The sequence below is a fragment of the Heloderma suspectum genome, chromosome 2, assembly GCF_057233095.1.
Source record: "Heloderma suspectum isolate Gila_16-S chromosome 2, 16-S_ref, whole genome shotgun sequence".
NCBI lineage: Eukaryota > Metazoa > Chordata > Lepidosauria > Squamata > Helodermatidae > Heloderma > Heloderma suspectum.
This window is the reverse complement of record NC_139459.1, coordinates 31,400,222-31,417,736: the sequence shown is the minus strand read 5'-3', so window position 1 is coordinate 31,417,736 and position 17,515 is coordinate 31,400,222. Positions and strand designations below refer to the sequence as shown.

Genomic DNA, 17,515 nt, shown 5'->3' with positions numbered 1-17,515 from the left:
AGAAGTTAATTAGCACATTGATAAAAAGGTGATGCAGGTTGGTACCTAGTAAAAATATTTGACCAAAGTAACTTGCAATTTATCCTTAGTCACTGTGGCTGAAGTGTATATTTCAAATATCCTAAATCAGGGGTAGGCAAACATTTGGGCCTGTGGGAACATTTGGAAATCTGAGAAACTGTCCTGGTCACAACTATAAAATGACTGCCATGGGTGGGCATGGTTAGTCACAAAGGACAAGTAACCTGCCCTGAGGCGTCCATGGGAAATTAAGATGGCAGTGCAGCTAGAGGCTCCCACTTCTCTTTGAAGCAAGGAAGGTGTATAGGGGCACATTGGTGCATGTGGGCACCACATTGCCTACCCATTGCCTAAATACTGTTACACTCCCACATTATTATGTGAATAGGGCAGGCAGACACATAACTGAAAAAATGCAGCTGCTGTCATCATGCCTAACTAGGCCCCCACCAGCAGCCTTTTGCACCAGCATAACGTCCTTCTGAAAACATGGTAATGAGCACCAACTTCCCTGTGCTCTCCATGTCTCTACGCCAGACCTACGCAATTTCTATATGCCAGACCTACGCCAGACCTTTCAAGCTTGCAGGGACATGTGTCATTTTTTCCCCAGACCCGCAGGTGCATTTGCCATTTTTATGCCATTCCCTCCTTCCTTGCCCCTCTTACATGAATTCCTTCTTTTCTTGCCCCCCTTACCTGGATTCCCTGTTTTCACCCCTCCCATTCCCTCCTCCTCCCCTCCTCCTCCCTTCCCTGCTCAGGATTTCTTTTCCCTCCCTACTGTCCCCTGCTGCCACCTACCGCTGTGCTGCTCCTCCTCCCCTGTTAGGGATCACCTTTGCTACTTCTCCCCACCACCACCACGCCCCCCTCACTTGCCGGTTCTCCCACCCCCAACCTGCCCACCAGTCAGTGTAGAGTCTATACTGTAGAGTCTACAAGCTAGGAGTAAAACAGCCGAGCTGCCTGATTTGCTGGTAGTCAAAACATGCAATTACAGCTTCATTTGCAAATCATAGATGTGGGCCTTTACATATGCATATTTTTTGAGTCAGGAAAGATAATTTAAAATTGCCTTGAAATGTATAACTCTCAGACTAATGTTCATTAGTGAAAAATAATTGGTTAGTAGGTCCAACTAAATATTATGCTTTGGATGTTACAAATCACAGTATCTCCCAAATATGGTTTACACATATGCTTACTTTTTTTGTTCATGTCACAGTGAAACTTTATTTGTTCAAGCCTGTGTTCTTCCTCCTTGCTTTCAATTTCTCTTAGGAGCCCATCAATCATATTCTTATGTTCCTGTAAATTTATCCAAGCAATCTTTTAAAACAATAGACCTTTCAATTTACATATCTGATCAGAGACTGAATTGTCACAAAATCCCACAAGTCCCCTTTTACATTTAATTGACCTTTAAGGAAATATAATTAGTCATTTCAAAATTGACTGCAAGTTATGAATTCACTGGAAGGCCAGAAAATCCAGCCACAATTTTTCTTCTATAGAACAGGAATAATGCCGCCTCACAAACCAGCTTACAGTGCAATCCTAAACAAGTTTATTCAGAATAAATCCTATTGGGCTCAATAGATTTTACATCCTAGTGTGTTTAAAACCGCAACCTTAGCTGATATAATTGGATTTGTTACATTCAGGGCCAATTCATATCACCAAACTTGCTTCCCCATTCCTTGCCAGAAAGAACACTCTGCTCCAACTGTTAGTTGCCTGTGCAAAAGAAAGGCACGCTGTGGCCCCATCCATCAGCTACAAGACTAAGAGCTTCTTCACACAGAGTTTTTATCCTCCTATTAAGATGGCTCTCTCATGGAAGTCTGAGTGCTCTTTAGATGATGTCATGAATCTCCAGGGCGTCTCCAGCCATTTTCCCCAGCCTATCCCGTGTTTTCCCCAAATGCAAAAGATGTGGTATTTTTTCCACCCCATGAAACAGGAGCGCCATGACCTCCCCGTGAAATTCTCCAATAGCGGAAGAAACTGCTGTGTCTGGGCATCTGTGGGCGTTTGTTTTCGGTTGTTGGGAGCATGACAAACGCATTGAGAATGGGCTGTGGGGCATGTTGCACCTGGGAGATCCTGAGTGGGGATCCTCTTGGCAAGGAGGGAAGAACAGGTGGGAGGGTTCCTTGCACAGAAGGAGACCGAGCAGATTTGACAGGTGTGAGGGCAGGAATTGCCCGCCAACTGTGCTCTCTCTGTCTTCCTTGCAAGGAGGGAAGGGTGCACAATTGGAGGGCAACTCCTGACTCCACTCAAGTCTTGCTGAGGATTCAAACCACATATCTGACATGTAAATGCTTGAGCACATTTCTCAATTGGAGGAAGAAAAGGGTAAAATACTACAAAGGGAGACAGCTCTGATCCCCCACCCCACGTAGCTCAAAATCAATGTCCTCTGTTGATTCAGAACACCCCATTAAGTTCAATAGGGCTTACTTCCAAGTAAGCGTGCTGAGGGTTACAGACTTACAGCATGCTCTTATGTCTACAAAGAAGTAAGTCCTATTTACTTCAATGGAGCCTATTCCCAAGTTAATGTGCTTAGGGTTGCAGACTTACAGCACAATCTTATGTCTATCAGAAGTAAGTCGTAACTTTCCTGGGGACTGTGAGGAAACAGTACAGCACAAGTTAAGAGATGAAAACAAGACTCTCCCCCCCCCCCGCTCCTTTGCACACATGCCAGGGAGGAAAGGAGGGAGGCGCTCCTTTGATTCAAAACATGTCTTCTGAGTGGCAACCACCTAGGACAGCATGGAAGAAGGTGGGGCAGACATCTGCACAGGGTTGGCATGTAAGTGCATACAGCCATTGAATGGACTTGTACTCATGCCTGTGAAAACATCCATACAACTGGGAAGCCCGCCAGCCACTATCTCTTCTCCTAGCCCACCTTACAGGGTTGTTGGGAAGCTAGAATAAGGGGGCAGAGCAACAACAGCGGGGGGCGGGGGGAGCCAGTAGATGGGAAGCCTCTTGTGGAAGCACCATGAGGACCTAAGCAAACATATCTGGAAGGAGGGTTCCCTTCACCGTCAAAGTCACTAGAAGGGCTTCTGACTTCCCTCCTGCTGCGGAGGAGTGGAGGGACGGGCGGAGCCATCAATCATGTTACAGGAACCAACGATTAGCCTTCTGTCCTGATTTTTCTATGAGAGATGCCTGTATATAGATAGGGCCAATCTAAATCCAGGAAAGGATCCGGAATCAAAAGGATCGGTTTGTTGTGGGATAAAATGCCAGGTGTGAAGAGAGCCTAAGGGTCATTGGGAGATTGCCCCCACTGTTTCCCAGATATGTAGTAAAAACAAATACACATAACATAGTTATCTTTTCACATGCTATGTGTGCACACACACAAATGTCATGAATGAGTTCAGAGCTGAGGGGTAGAATAGAGGGTCATTACAGCTTGCTAGCCCAGGGCTTATCATGGTCTTGATCCAGCCCTGCTTCCTAGGAAGACTATCAAGACAAGAGAAAGTCCAGTATTGCCCTGTGTTTGGGGCAAAGAAGGAGCAGCTGCCGGTAGCTTGTTTCCCTCACCCTTTGCTGGAAGGAACACTCGGTTCCAAGTGCCACTCCTCAGACTAGACATGAGAGGAAGTTCACTCTGGCCTCTGCCTCCAGACAGAGAAATAAAGAGTGCTGGGTCAGTGCTGGTGCCCTCCCCCATTCCATCTACAAAAGCGGAATGGTCTGACTGCTGAATCTTACTTCATCACTGTCAATGGGATTGCTTCCTCCATCACACCTCAGGGCAGAAGGCTATTTTAAGGGGTGCAGAACAGGCCATGTGGCACACACAGTTCTGTCCTCCAACAGGGGGGAATGGCTGGGAGATGAATTGCAGGGAGTTGCCATTGCTGCCCCCCAGCATTTGCTGCCTGAGGCGGTTGCCCAACTCTGCCTATTGGTAGGGCCGGCCCTATACAAAGCTGTCTTATACCAAACCCAATCACTGGACCATCTTCAAAGTCCTGGGCAGATTTCTTTCCAAGCCCTTTTCACTGTAGACTGAACCTGGGCCTGCATACAATGCATGTGCTTTACACCACTGAATAGTGGTCCTTCCCTTGCAAGTTGTGAAGGAGTTTCCGCACTTGCAATTTATTTTTGCTGTACAGGAGAGTACACTGTATGAGCAGGGTACTTGTGACAACTGCTGTAGCACTGGTCACAACTGGAGATGCACTGTCACAAACAATGATGCATTTTAGGGGATAACTAGTATTTTGGACGGAGATGGGAACATGTGTTTTTGATTTATGTGGCAGATGGTGAGCCACAAACTAAATAAGACAGAGAATTTTAAACCAATGCTCTTAACCTGCTTATATTCAAGAAGCTCATTAACAATGATGAAGACAATGATAATAACAAAAAGAATGATCCAAATGAAATGATCAAAATACAGTAATCACTCCTTAGCAAGCAGATTGAAACTCTGTACAGTGTCCCATAGAAAGAAGCCAGAGGTTGTGAAGACAGACAGGTAAATGCTCCCACCAGCTCATGTATCTTCAGTTTCTCTTCCAAAATACGGGCTGTATTCTTCAGCCTCTCATTTTCATCTGTGTAAGGGAATTATTAAAAATCAGACCTGTGAGATAAATTTTCTACCTATTCTGTACTACTAAAAAAAGTATTTATGGATTGAATAACAGCCCTCGACTTCTTGGGTCACCATTAGGGTAAATCTACATGGGTTACTGTAAGGGGTCAATGCAAGCTAGTACAATAGGTTTGAAGGAAGGACTTATCCGGTGTGGAGCTGGATTCTCCCCTTCCACTTAGCTGTACCTCTCCCAAATGCCAGCAAAAAAAAAAAAAAAGATATTGCCATAGGGGAATATAGAGGATGCAAGACTGTACATGCACTGAAGAAATGGCATCTGTTCCATGGTTCTTAAGACCAAACTAGACACAATGTGAAAGATGTGATTAGTTTCCTGGTGATTTTTTTAATAGCAAAGAAGCTGTGTGAGGAGGCAGGGCCTGCAAACTTGAAGACAGCAGCAGTGTTGGAAGTGGGATGTTTAACCCTCTCCCTGTATGCCCTTTTCTGGTCAAAATCATGGGTGTAAAAGGAGCATGGGAAGGGTGATAGGAAAAAATGGTCCACCATGAATAGGTTAGAATATCCCCTGCCCATGTTGGGAATTACACTGGAAATGTTGTGTTTCAAACCACACAGGAGCAACCTCTCAATACACATAGACATAACACTCTACCAACTGGGCAGCCAGCTAAACACTTTCTCACTTTATTACCTCTCAAATTACATTGGTTTTCTATAGTTTGTTGGAGACCCTTAATCACATTCTGGAGTGTAGCACATTCTTTTAAAAAGAAAAAAAGAGAAATTAGGATACTTTTTTATATTATGGTATAACTATAACAATTAAAATTATCTTTCTTACGGTAATGAAGTGTAATGAAAAAATATTCTTATGCAGGTTTCTGTAATTCTAAATTTTGCATTTTCAAAGCATTTGTATTTTAAGCAATTTTCAATTTGCCTGTTATTTAAGCATCTGCAAAATAATTGTATTTTAAAAGGTATTCTTTCATATTTGAAAATGCTTGCAGTTTCAAGATGTAAACACAAGATGGACCTCTGGTATTACCATATTTTCCAGGCCACTAGTACACCTACATACTATAATTGTCTTAAATCATCAAAATGTAAAAATATCCATCTGAGTTGCGTGCACAGAAAAACATCCCAAAGTGGCATTATAGAGCCTTTCTCTCCCCTCTTTCCCTGCTGGCTGCAGGACAATCTATAGCAATTCCTATTAGAGGGATATCTGTCTGTGGCTCCCATGTAGATTCTAGTGGCCCTGCTTCTGCTTCAGCCCACAGAATGCATTGTGAGAGTAGCCGGTTCATTTGCATTTGTTGTTGTTTCCAAACTGTCTCCAAAGACAGCCTCATATATAGCATGTTGGAGTAAAAAAATCCTGGATATAACCAATTTATTTTGATTCATTCTTTCAAGCTTTGAAAAATAATATAGAAAAAATATATCTCAGTTTAAAATGTGTTCAATGGAAATGGAACCCTAACATTCAAAACTTGATACTGCACTGTTAATAAATGCTCCTTACCAACATCATTATATATGCCCATCAACAGGGCTGCACCATCTCTGCAGGTAGATCCATCAATTAAAAAGCATCTGATAGGCTAAAAGGCAGCAGATATATTTTTAAACAGGTGTTATATACACACAGTTACAAAAAACTACAAGCTGTAGGCATCATCTTAGAAGAGATATTCCCCCTTTCTTGCATGGGAGGGAATGCCTCTTCTAAGAAAGTGGCTGCTGCAAAATGTGCATGCATGATTTCCAAACACATTTCTTCCTTAGGAACTATTGTTTTATTCAGAAGCAAATTTATGCAGATTTTATAGATCAGTTAAAAATCATAGGGCTGTATATAATCATGTCCTTCTGCCAGAGGAATAGATACTGCTGGTGGGTTGAGTTCCCTCTCCCCCCTGCCCCAGCAGAACCCCAAATCTATTCTGCAAGATCCCCCAATCCTCCAGAGCAGATTTGGGGGGGCATACAGGGGGCTGCAAGGGAGAGGATGGGAAAGGAAATTTCCATTATTTGAATGGACTTCCTCTCATGTAACGTTGGATTTAGCCCACAGAATTAATCTGTTACAATTTCTTTAATCAGGTGATAGCTGATAGGGGCACAAATATTCATCACTTTCACTGCCATAGACATCTTGTTAAAGCTATAAAAATATAAATATTTTTCATAAAGATCCTTGTCTTTTTATCTCAGCTGTCCTTCCGTAATCCGGTGAACGCCAGTTGTTTTGGACTACAACTCCTAGCACTCCTGACTACATTGGTCATGCTGACTGGACCTGGTGGAAACTCAAGTCCAAAACATATAGAAGGCACCAGGTGGGGGAAGGCTGCTTTATCTAATGCACCCACTTCACTTTAGAAGACAGAAAGAACTGTCCATCATCAGGAGCTTCTCCTATGTAAGGTCCTTTTGCAAACTTTTGATTAAAAAAAAAATACTAGCCTTCTTATTTAAGTTAGGGCAGCCACAGCCAAGGCAGAACTTGGAGACTCAGGGAGAGCATTGGAGGAATTCTGCTGTTTAGCCAGGACACAACCTGATAGGCTGGAGCAGAGTCAGTACTGAAGCTGGTGGGTTATGGGTAGAGCCTGACAGTATCGAGTTAGTGGATAATGAGCAGAGCTTGTCAGAATATGGAATTTACTGGCTTTCCAATCCCATAATTTGCAAGGATGACTCCAGTAAGTAACAGTGGCCCATTTCAAAAATATTTCCTGCTATCCCACCCAACAGGCCAGAAAAGTTGCAAAGCTTTATCAGTTGCAAAGCTGATAATCACAGTAGATTTAAACTTTTAGTGTAAACTCAGACATTAAGGGTGCAATGCTATGTATGTTTGGACAGAAAAAAGCCCTTCAGTTCCCCTCATGCTCCAGTTGTAGGATTTTTTCTATTTAAACATGCATAGTATTGTGCCCTAAAAGTCTAGATGACAAAGAAAAGGCAGAAGTGCTCAATTCCTACTTTGGCTCAGTCTTCATAGAATAGTAGTAGGGTTGGAAGGAGCCTACAAGGCCATCGTCATAGACCCTCTTCTCCTGGGCAGAAAACAACAGAATGAAATTTAATAGGGATAAATGCCAAGTTCTGCACCTAGGAAAAAGAAACCAAATGCACAGTTACAAGGTGGGGGATATGTGGCTCAGCAATACTACAAGCGAGAAGGATCTTGGAATTGCTGTAGATCACAAGCTGAATATGAGCCAAAAATGTGATGTGGCTGCAAAAAAGGCAAATGCTGTTTTGGGCTGCATTAATAGAAGCTTCCAAATCGTCTGAAGTACTAGTTCCCCTCTACTCAGCACTGGTTAGGTCTTATGTGGAGTACTGTGTCCAGTTCTGGGCACCACGCTTTAAGAAGGATGCAGACAAACTGGAGGGGGTTCAGAGGAGGGCAACAGAGATGATCAGGGGACTGGAAACAAAGCCCTATCAGGAGAGACTGAAAGAACTGATCATATTTAGCCTTGAGAAGAGAAGACTGAGGGGAGATATGATAGCACTCTTCAAGTACTTGAAAGGTTGTCACAGAGAAGAAGGCCAGGCTCTCTTCTCAATCATCCCAGAGTGCAGGACACGGAAAAATGGGCTCAAATTATAGGAAGCCAGGTTCCGGCTGAACATCAGGAAAAACTTCCCAACTGCTGGAGCAATACGACAATGGAACCAATTATCTAGGGAGGTGGTGGGCTCTCCCACCCTGGAGGCATCCAGGATGAAGCTGGATAGCCATCTGTCAGGGATGCTTTGGCTTGGATTCCTGCATTGAGCAGGGGGTTGGACTTGATGGTCTTATAGGACCCTTCCAATCCTACTATTCTATGATTCTACAGATGGCTATGAATTAAAATAAAAAATATTTCTCCCATTTCCAACCCAGCAGGCAAGAGCCAATGAAGCTATTTGGGGAGAATGCAACTTTTCAGGCCAGCAGGCTTGAGGCCAGGGACAAAAGACAAAAAGATCCTTGCTTCCCCAGTATGTCTTTGCCTCCCCTTTGCTTCTCCAGATTAATTGTTCTAGATTTGGCCCTGCATACTGTCTATGTGGCAGGGTATAGTTTACTGGTTGGACATGCAAAATATTGGCAGCCCTATTCTGACATTTATAGCTTATATGGACAAGTAGAACATGAGCAGGAGGGTGTTATTGCACTGATGTTCTTCTTGAGGGTTTCCCACAGGCAGTTGGCTGGTCACTGTGTGAACAGAATGCTGGACTAGATGGACCCTTGGTCTGATCCAGCACAGCTCTTCTTATGTACTCTTGTGCTAACCTCACTCAGAGTGTAGTCCACACTGGTGAAGTTCCTGGGAGGGCCAGAGTGTATTCCACACTGGTGAAGTTCCTGGGAGGGCAAGCCTCAGCACCAGGCACACTTGGACAACTGCTGGAGCTCCAGATCCTGGCAGGGACCTCTTCTAATGCCCACCCTCAGTCATCAGTGGGTAGGTGTAGCCAACATTTAATTTTCCCACAATGCCTTCAATGTAGCCTTACTCCAGAGCACTGTGGGAAATGTTAATGGCTGCTGGATCCAGTCACCCATAGCTATTTGGAGAATTGCTGCTGCCTTCCACCACTACCAGGTAAGCCTACCACAACCATCAATGGAGGAGGGGGTCCACCAGAGGACACTCTGCCCAGGGTCTCCTGAAACTTGGTGGTGGTCCTGCATTAGGAATCCAAACTGCTTGCTTCCATCAGATTTGATGGAGGATTCCTCCAGCAGCTAGCTTGCTACTCCTACAGGGATCAAGATGATATCTCCTTGCTTAACCCAAGAATGTAAGATTAGACCAATGAATTCTGCTTAACTAGTCATAACAAGGATGTCCACTTTCCCCATTGATATTTGACTTATGTTTGGAACCCCTGGATTGTGTACGATTGGACAGAATAGTAGTATCCATGGTTTTGTGTATGATGGTTTAGAATTCAAAATTATTCTTTATCCTGATGATCTTTTATTGTTTATTTCAAAACTCCAGTAATCTATTCCAGTTTTAATGCAACTGATTAATATTCTTGGTGACTTGTCTGGCTATTTGATTAATTGCTCAAAGTCTGAATGGATGCTGATTGGAGATAATATATCTTCTAGTGTGTTGGCTAATTGGCAATTTCGTTGGTGCCCAGATTCCATTACCTATTTAGGAATATGTATTCCCAGAGTCATAACAAATTGTGACAAGTTCTTGGTGGTATGGGGATACCAAGTCATCTTGTCTGCCTCCTGAGGAATCTGTGTAACGACCAAGTAGCAACGGTAAGAACAGACTACGGAACAACGGACTGGTTTAAGATTGGGAAAGGAGTACGGCAGGGTTGTATACTCTCACCCTACCTATTCAACCTGTACGCAGAACACATCATGCGACATGCTGGGCTTGATGAAGCCAAGGCTGGAGTTAAAATCGCTGGAAAAAACACTAACAATCTCAGATATGCAGATGATACCACTTTGATGGCTGAAAGCGAGGAGGGGCTCAGGAACCTTATGACGAAGGTGAAAGAAGAAAGTGCAAAAGCTGGGTTGCAGTTAAACCTAAAAAAAAAACAAGATTATGGCAACCAGCTTGATTGATAACTGGCAAATAGAGGGAGAAAACGTGGAGGCAGTGACAGACTTTGTCTTTCTAGGCGCAAAGATTACTGCAGACGCTGACTGCAGCCAGGAAATCAGAAGACGTTTACTTCTTGGGAGGACAGCAATGACAAATCTTGATAAAATAGTTAAGAGCAGAGACATCACACTGACAACAAAGGTCCGCATAGTTAAAGCAATGGTATTCCCCATATTAACCTATGGCTGCGAGAGCTGGACCATAAGGAAGGCAGAGCAAAGGAAGATAGATGCTTTTGAAATGTGGTGCTGGAGGAAAATTCTGAGAGTGCCTTGGACTGCAAGAAGATCAAACCAGTCCATACTCCAGGAAATAAAGCCAGACTGCTCACTTGAGGGAATGATATTAAAGGCAAAACTGAAGTACTTTGGCCACATCATGAGAAGACAGGATACCCTGGAGAAGATGCTGATGCTAGGGAAAGTGGAAGGCAAAAGGAAGAGGGGCCGACCAAGGGCAAGATGGATGGATGATATTCTGGAGGTGATGGACTCGACCTTGGGGGAGCTGGGGGTGGCGATGGCTGACAGGAAGCTCTGGCGTGGGCTGGTCCATGAAGTCACGAAGAGTCGGAAGCGACTGACCGAATAAACAACAACAAAAATTCCCAGAGATATATCCCAAATGATCAAACTAAATTTGAATAAATTGATTAATGAGATTACAGAGGATATGGATAGATGGGCATCGTTAAAGTTGAGTTTGTTGGGCAAAGTTAACACACTAAAGATGAACATCAGACCTCGGATTGTTTATGTTATACGTGGGATTCCTCTACTTGTACCTGGCAAATATTTTCAAAAACTCAAAGCTTTGTTTCGTACATTTGGCGGGGTTCCTCCCCACCACGAATATCTCTGAAACAGATGCAACTTCCTGTTAAAGAAGGTGGATTTGGTTTTCCAGACCTTGCTTTATACTACTGAGCCTATTTGTTTACCTGTATTAAATTTTGGTCTTTTCCAGTCCAATTAGAATTTCCACCTTGGGCAGTTCTGGGATCTTTTTGTCTGTACCCTCTTTCTAAATGGATGGTATTAGGTTCTCGGCATATTAGAATGGATGAATCCTCCCTTCCCCAATTCCAGCTATTAGAGAGGTATAATGTCACATCAATTACAGTTTGATTCATTTTCTCATGCTCAATTGACTCTATGGGGATTTTAAAATTGGCAAAAAATGTTTTTGTGATAGACTTGGATGGGTAAGTTGATTTTTACCCTGGATCAATTATAGGGTCCTGATGATGAGTTTTTGTAATTTTCTGACTTGTGTGCCAAATATGATTTACCCGCTATGACTGAATGGCAATACTTGCAACTGCAACATTTGTTAGAATCTAGATTTGGTCCAGCCACTTTTACAGCTTAAGATACTCCATTGTTATTGGATAACAGCAGCTGAATAGTCATATTGACCCACAATTCCTGCATATAAATATTATCAGTAAATAAATATGATATTCAGGGTCTAATATAGGAAGGGAGAACTGGATAGCCCCATTTTGCTTAATAGATTGTGCTTTTAGAGCCTGTATATGAAATATCTATGGATGTTAGACTACATCTTATTTAGCAAAAAATCTTGTTTTGGGTGTATTGGACTTCACAATATCTTTTTAATAAGTGTTTGTCTAATTCACATAGTTGCTGGAGATGTAATATACCTAGTGCTTCTTTCAACCATATGTTTTGGCAATGTCCAACAGTTGCCTCCTTTTGGCAGGAGGTCATAATACAGATAAACTTTGTATTGGAACACTGTTTAATATTTAATGATGTACAAGTCTAAATGTTGTTTTAGATATATGTTGTTGTTGTATGTGTTATTTGTTTTATGTCATTATGGGAATAGTTTTTATATTTTATATAATGTATTTTAATGGTTTTAAATTTGTGAACCTCCCAGAGAACTTTGGCTATGGGGTGGTATAGAAATATAATAAATGACTGACTGATTGACTGAATGTCCTCCTAAACTATTTACCGGTTTCCTGGAAGTTAACATATGGTCAGCGCAAATTGATTTTTTCGAGCCCTTTTGACAGCCAAAAAACTGATATTACAACATTGGAAAGATAAATGTTCACCTCCTATAATGCAATGGATTGAGGACTTAACAATGCTATCAACATTTGAACGGGTGATATATAGGCACCACTCATGAATGGACAAATACATGGATATTTGGTCTGCTTTTGCTGAAGCTTATGCATATTCTCCTGTCTTTTGTAGAAAGTTGTACTTAATGGAATATTGATATTTTTATGCATCTATTTTCTTTTCTTTTCTTTTGTTAAAGCCACAATAAGAAATAATTTAAAAAACTAGCCATAACCCATCTCTGTGCTTTTATACCGTTCCCTTTCTATGCAGAAAAAAACTCTGCATTAGCTGAAGTTGGAATGGATGGCCTAATATATCATCTTCCATTTCTAAAAATCTGTGATTTACAGACAATTTTACTAGTCTGCCATGGCATTTTAAAGATGCTTCTTAGGCTGTAAATTGCCCTCCCTTACAATTCTCAGCCGGTCTGTAAAATGGCAGATTACCAAGATCAGGCAAACTGCAACGTTTATTTTACAAAAAGATATAATCCAGGCACAAGCCCTCACTGAAAAATATAACCGTGATTAATTTTAAGCATTGGGCTTAAAGCGTGTCATACTTTTGGTACTTATTGCATTGTGAAAGGAATACTTTCTATTAAACTTAGCCCTTTACGCTACTTAACTAAAAGAACAATCCTATGGTGTCGAGGAGAAGGCCTATGGGGCCAAAGTGGTGGTGGGAAAGAGTTAATTTTACTTTGCATAGTTTTAGATGGTGTTTTAGTATTTTAGGGTAGGAAAGAGATTGGGATCTGGCAAGATTTATAAGCCAGACACCTGGAGGGAGGAAGAGATGTGGGCATACCAGGATCAAAGGCACCGGGACAGGAGCCCAAGGTCGTAAAACAACTTGGACAAGAGGCCAGCACAGCTGGGGAGGTGTGAAAAAGCCCAGCTCATCCTCCCTGAGGGAGGGAGCGAGGATGAAAGAGCAAAGGATTGGGTTTGGAATGGGATAAAAAGAGCCCTGTAGCCACTCTTCTTTGTCTATTGGTTTCCATCTAGTCCAGGTGGAAGGTGTTGGAGTGCTGGCATTAACTAAGGATCCTACTCGGAGGTGTGAGTAGACTAGGTTTATGTAATCTTTTCTTGTTTTAGTCTGTGTTGGGTTTCCAAACGGGGAGTTGATATTTGCAGAAATTCTAAATTGCACTTTGTCTTGCCTCTCTTCTCATTCCCTTACCCCTTATTAGTGAATAAACATCTACCTCAACATCATTGCTGCTATTTCTTTTCTGGGTCAGTGCTAATTTCAGTGGCTACTGTCTTATCCTCTGGGAAGGGAGGGGGTTGGGGTGTGCTTGCAGGCCAAACTGAGTTGGTCTGGAGGGACTGGAGGGCTGTGGATCAAGGGGGCCTGTTTGAGCCCAGAGATCCGGTCCATAGACAGATTTGTTCTGAACAGATTCCAGGAAAAAAAAAACCAAGGCCGTAGACAGAGCTATGACCTTGCATGGTTTTTTTAAATGTCAGAGTCCCCTCCTGCTCCTCCTAGCCATCTCAGAAACCTCTGTGGTATCTTCCCTCTACAAGGAAAGAACTCTGACCTTGTAGAGAGGGAAAACTGGGCATTTTAGGGGTGTTCCAGTGGGTGAGGAGGGAGCAATCAAGGATCCGAGAGATCCTAAGCCTTCCCATGCCCCAACTACACATCTTGCCCAGGAAAACATTTAGATGTGCTCAAGAGCACATCTGAATGTTTATCTCCCATTGCTGGCAATAGAAGAGACTGTTTTTCTTCTTTATATGGACAAAAGAAAAATACAGTATGCCCTGCCTCCATTGGGACTTGTGCCCTCTTGGCAAGAGCTGTCAGGGCATAGGAAGGAGTGTAACTTGCAATATCAGAGGCTCCGCTCTGAGAGCATAGGGCTGCTCAATTAGGGAGCAATCCTATCACCTCCAGACAGCAGCCCAGGGGCCATAGGATGCAGTGGATCTCTGCCTCCAAGGCTGGAGACAGAGCTCTGACCTTGGAGGAGATCCGACTACAGATTCCCACCCCTACCCCCTCCAAGCCACCATGGAAACCTGCATGGAGACTCCCTCTCCCAAGGCTGGAACTCTGACCTTGGGAGTGGGGAGAAATGGGTGTGCCAGGAGTGTGCCAGCGGGAAGTGAGGGAGAACCCCCATCCCCACCCCTGGCAGAGAGGGGAAATTAGACAATCTCTGAGGACCATCTACTGGCATTTTCCTTTTTGGAGGAACAGGAGGCAAAAAAAGAGCCTTGCGGAGCTTTGGATCGACAGGAGGCTTTGAGACTGGACAGCTTCATTGATAGGGCTCCTTGCCCTTAGGATTGCACTGTTAGCCCATTACTCGTGAGAGATATATTACACAGGGCCTGCAATTCTATGCATACTTTATTGACAAATAAGTCTCATTTAACTCAGTGGGACTTGCCTTACTCTTCCCTCTGAAGAGCAGAGGGGATTTCCAAGTAGCGCCAGAAAGAGTGAAGCAGCTGGGCCAAAGCCGAAAGGACACTCAGCTGTGGATGTGTCTGGTGGTGAAAAGAAAGTCCGATGCTGTAAAGAACAATATTGTTTAGGAACCTGGAATGTAAGATCAATGAATCAAGGTAAGCTGGAGGTGGTCAGACGTGAGATGGCAAGATTGAACATCGACATCTTGGGAATCAGCGAACTAAAATGGACAAGCATGGGCGAATTTAATTCAGGTGACCATTATATCTACTACTGTGGGCAAGAATCCCTTAGAAGAAATGGAGTAGCACTCATAGTCAACAAAAGGGTGGGAAAAGCTGTACTGGGGTACAATCCCAAAAACGATAGAATGATCTCAGTACGAATCCAAGGCAAACCATTCAACATCACAGTAATTCAAGTCTATGCCCCAACCACTGAGGCCGAAGAAGTTGAGGTTGATCGGTTCTATGAAGACTTACAACACCTTCTAGAACTAACACCAAAAAAAGATGTCCTCTTCATCATAGGGGATTGGAATGCTAAAGTAGGAAGTCAAGAAATCTCCGGGATAACAGGCAAGCATGGCCTTGGTGTACAAAATGAAGCAGGACAAAGGCTAATAGAGTTTTGTCAAGAGAACACGCTGATCATCGCAAACACTCTTTTCCAACAGCACAAGAGGCGACTCTACACATGGACATCACCAGATGGTCAGTATCGAAATCAGATTGATTATGTCCTTTGCAGCCAAAGATGGAGAAGCTCTATACAGTCAGTAAAAACAAGACCTGGAGCTGACTGTGGCTCAGATCATGAGCTGCTTCTTGCAAAATTTCGGCTGAAATTGAAGAACGTAGGGAAAACCACTAAACCATTCAGGTATGACCTAAATCATATCCCTGATGAATATACAGTGGAGGTGAGGAGTAGATTTAAGGGATTAGACCTGATAGACAGAGTGCCTGAGGAACTATGGACGGAGGTCCGTAATATGGTTCAGGAGGCAGGAACTCAATCCATCCCAAAGAAAAAGAAATGCAAGAAAGCCAAGTGGCTGTCTGAGGAGGCTTTACAAGTAGCTGAGGAAAGAAGGGAAGTGAAAAAGAAGGGAGAAAGGGGAAGATATATCCAACTGAATGCAGAGTTCCAGAGAATAGCAAGGAGAGACAAGACGGCCTTCTTAAATGAACAATGCAAAGAAATCGAAGAAAACAACAGAAAGGGAAAGACTAGTGATCTCTTCAAGAAAATCGGAGATCTCAAGGGAATGTTTTGTGCAAAGACGGGCATGATAAAGGACAAAGAAGGCAGGGACCTAACAGAAGCAGATGAGATTAAGAAGAGGTGGAAAGAATACACAGAAGAACTATACAGGAAAGATCTTAATGTCCCTGATAGCCATGATGTAGGCAAGACACACTTACCTTCTTTAGCTGCCTCTTCATTTGATTGGCTTGTTGTCAGTAACCTGTTTGTTTTATCCAGCTGAAGAGTCAGAAGATTACTTTTTCCATGAAGTTCTGATATTTTCTGTAGGAAGTTGTTTAAATTCCAAATGAAAACCTTTGTCCTCAGTTACTTTGATTGATTAAGCTAAGATTATTTAACAGACTGCAATCCTTCCTGAAAGTTTCATGGCATTCAGACAACAATTAGAGATCTGAGAGCATGTTCCACAAAGAAGTTATGAACTTGCTTAACAAAAAGAAACTGAATCCTTTCAGTGACAAGAACCCCTACCAACAGAAGGTCTGCTCATCTTATTTACTTAAGTCTTGGCAGGATTACGTATTGTTGCCTGTATCCAGTCCTAAAACACAACCAGACACACAAAGACCGAAAATGACAGAGGGAGAGAGACTGCAGTGACATAGTTAAAGGGAGAGAAGAAATATTTCTGGGGAAATGTTATGTCAGAGCAAACATTTTTAGATCAGGGATGGGCAACTTCATGGGGGCTCAGAGGCCACTTTCTACCACCATGGAAACCCCCCCCCCCCACACACACACAGTCTACACTTTTGCTGCTGCTGGTTTGGCAGCAAAAACATTAGGCTGTTTGCTGCTGAATTTTGGCAGCAAACCACTATGGAGGATTAGAAAGGACAAATTTAGCATGAAAAGTGCCAATATTTTTTGCCGCACAAGAGGATGTGTGTATGTGTGTGAGAGAGAGAGAGAGAAAGAGAGAGAGAGAGAGAGAGAGAATGTGGCTCATGTTTCTGTGTGTTGCCCACCCCTGCTTTAGACTTTTAATTTTCTACATGGCCTTTGGTCCTGTACCTCTTACTACAAAATCCTGTGCTTGGTTACTCAGAAGTAAGTCCTGTTGTGTCCAATGGGACTTACTCCCACATTTACTTCTGAGTAGATAGGCATAAGATTGCACTGAAAGTCATGTATTTTAGTGCTGTGCTTTTGGCGATACTGCCTGAATTCAGCTGCTGATTTTGTACTTTGCTTTTTTGTGGTTGTTATCAGCTTTTAAAAATTATTTTATTGTAATCCAGAGTTGGACATGGTGTTATGGAAAAGATGTGTAGAAAGATAATAAACAAGTGCATTGGCTTAGCAATTTAATGATGAAGATGAAAGTTCTATAATTTGTTTACCATTTCTATATGTGAGAAGTCCTCTAAAAGCTTATCAAGATTTACTAGGCTAATTTTCTTCAT

General features: G+C 42.8%; 1 protein-coding gene across 1 annotated transcript in view; it reads right to left on the bottom strand.

Annotated features, from left to right (window-relative positions):
• Positions 1-17,515, bottom strand: part of CCDC152 (coiled-coil domain containing 152) — a 25,007-nt gene extending 7,492 nt beyond the window's left edge. Inside the window, exons 1-5 of the mRNA XM_084833155.1 lie at positions 17,453-17,515; positions 16,265-16,370; positions 5,328-5,396; positions 4,564-4,628; positions 1,230-1,332 (exon numbers count right to left, since the gene is read on the bottom strand). Of these exons, the coding sequence (XP_084689281.1) occupies positions 1,230-1,332; positions 4,564-4,628; positions 5,328-5,396; positions 16,265-16,370; positions 17,453-17,515 (406 nt within the window). The remainder of the gene's footprint in view (positions 1-1,229; positions 1,333-4,563; positions 4,629-5,327; positions 5,397-16,264; positions 16,371-17,452) is intronic.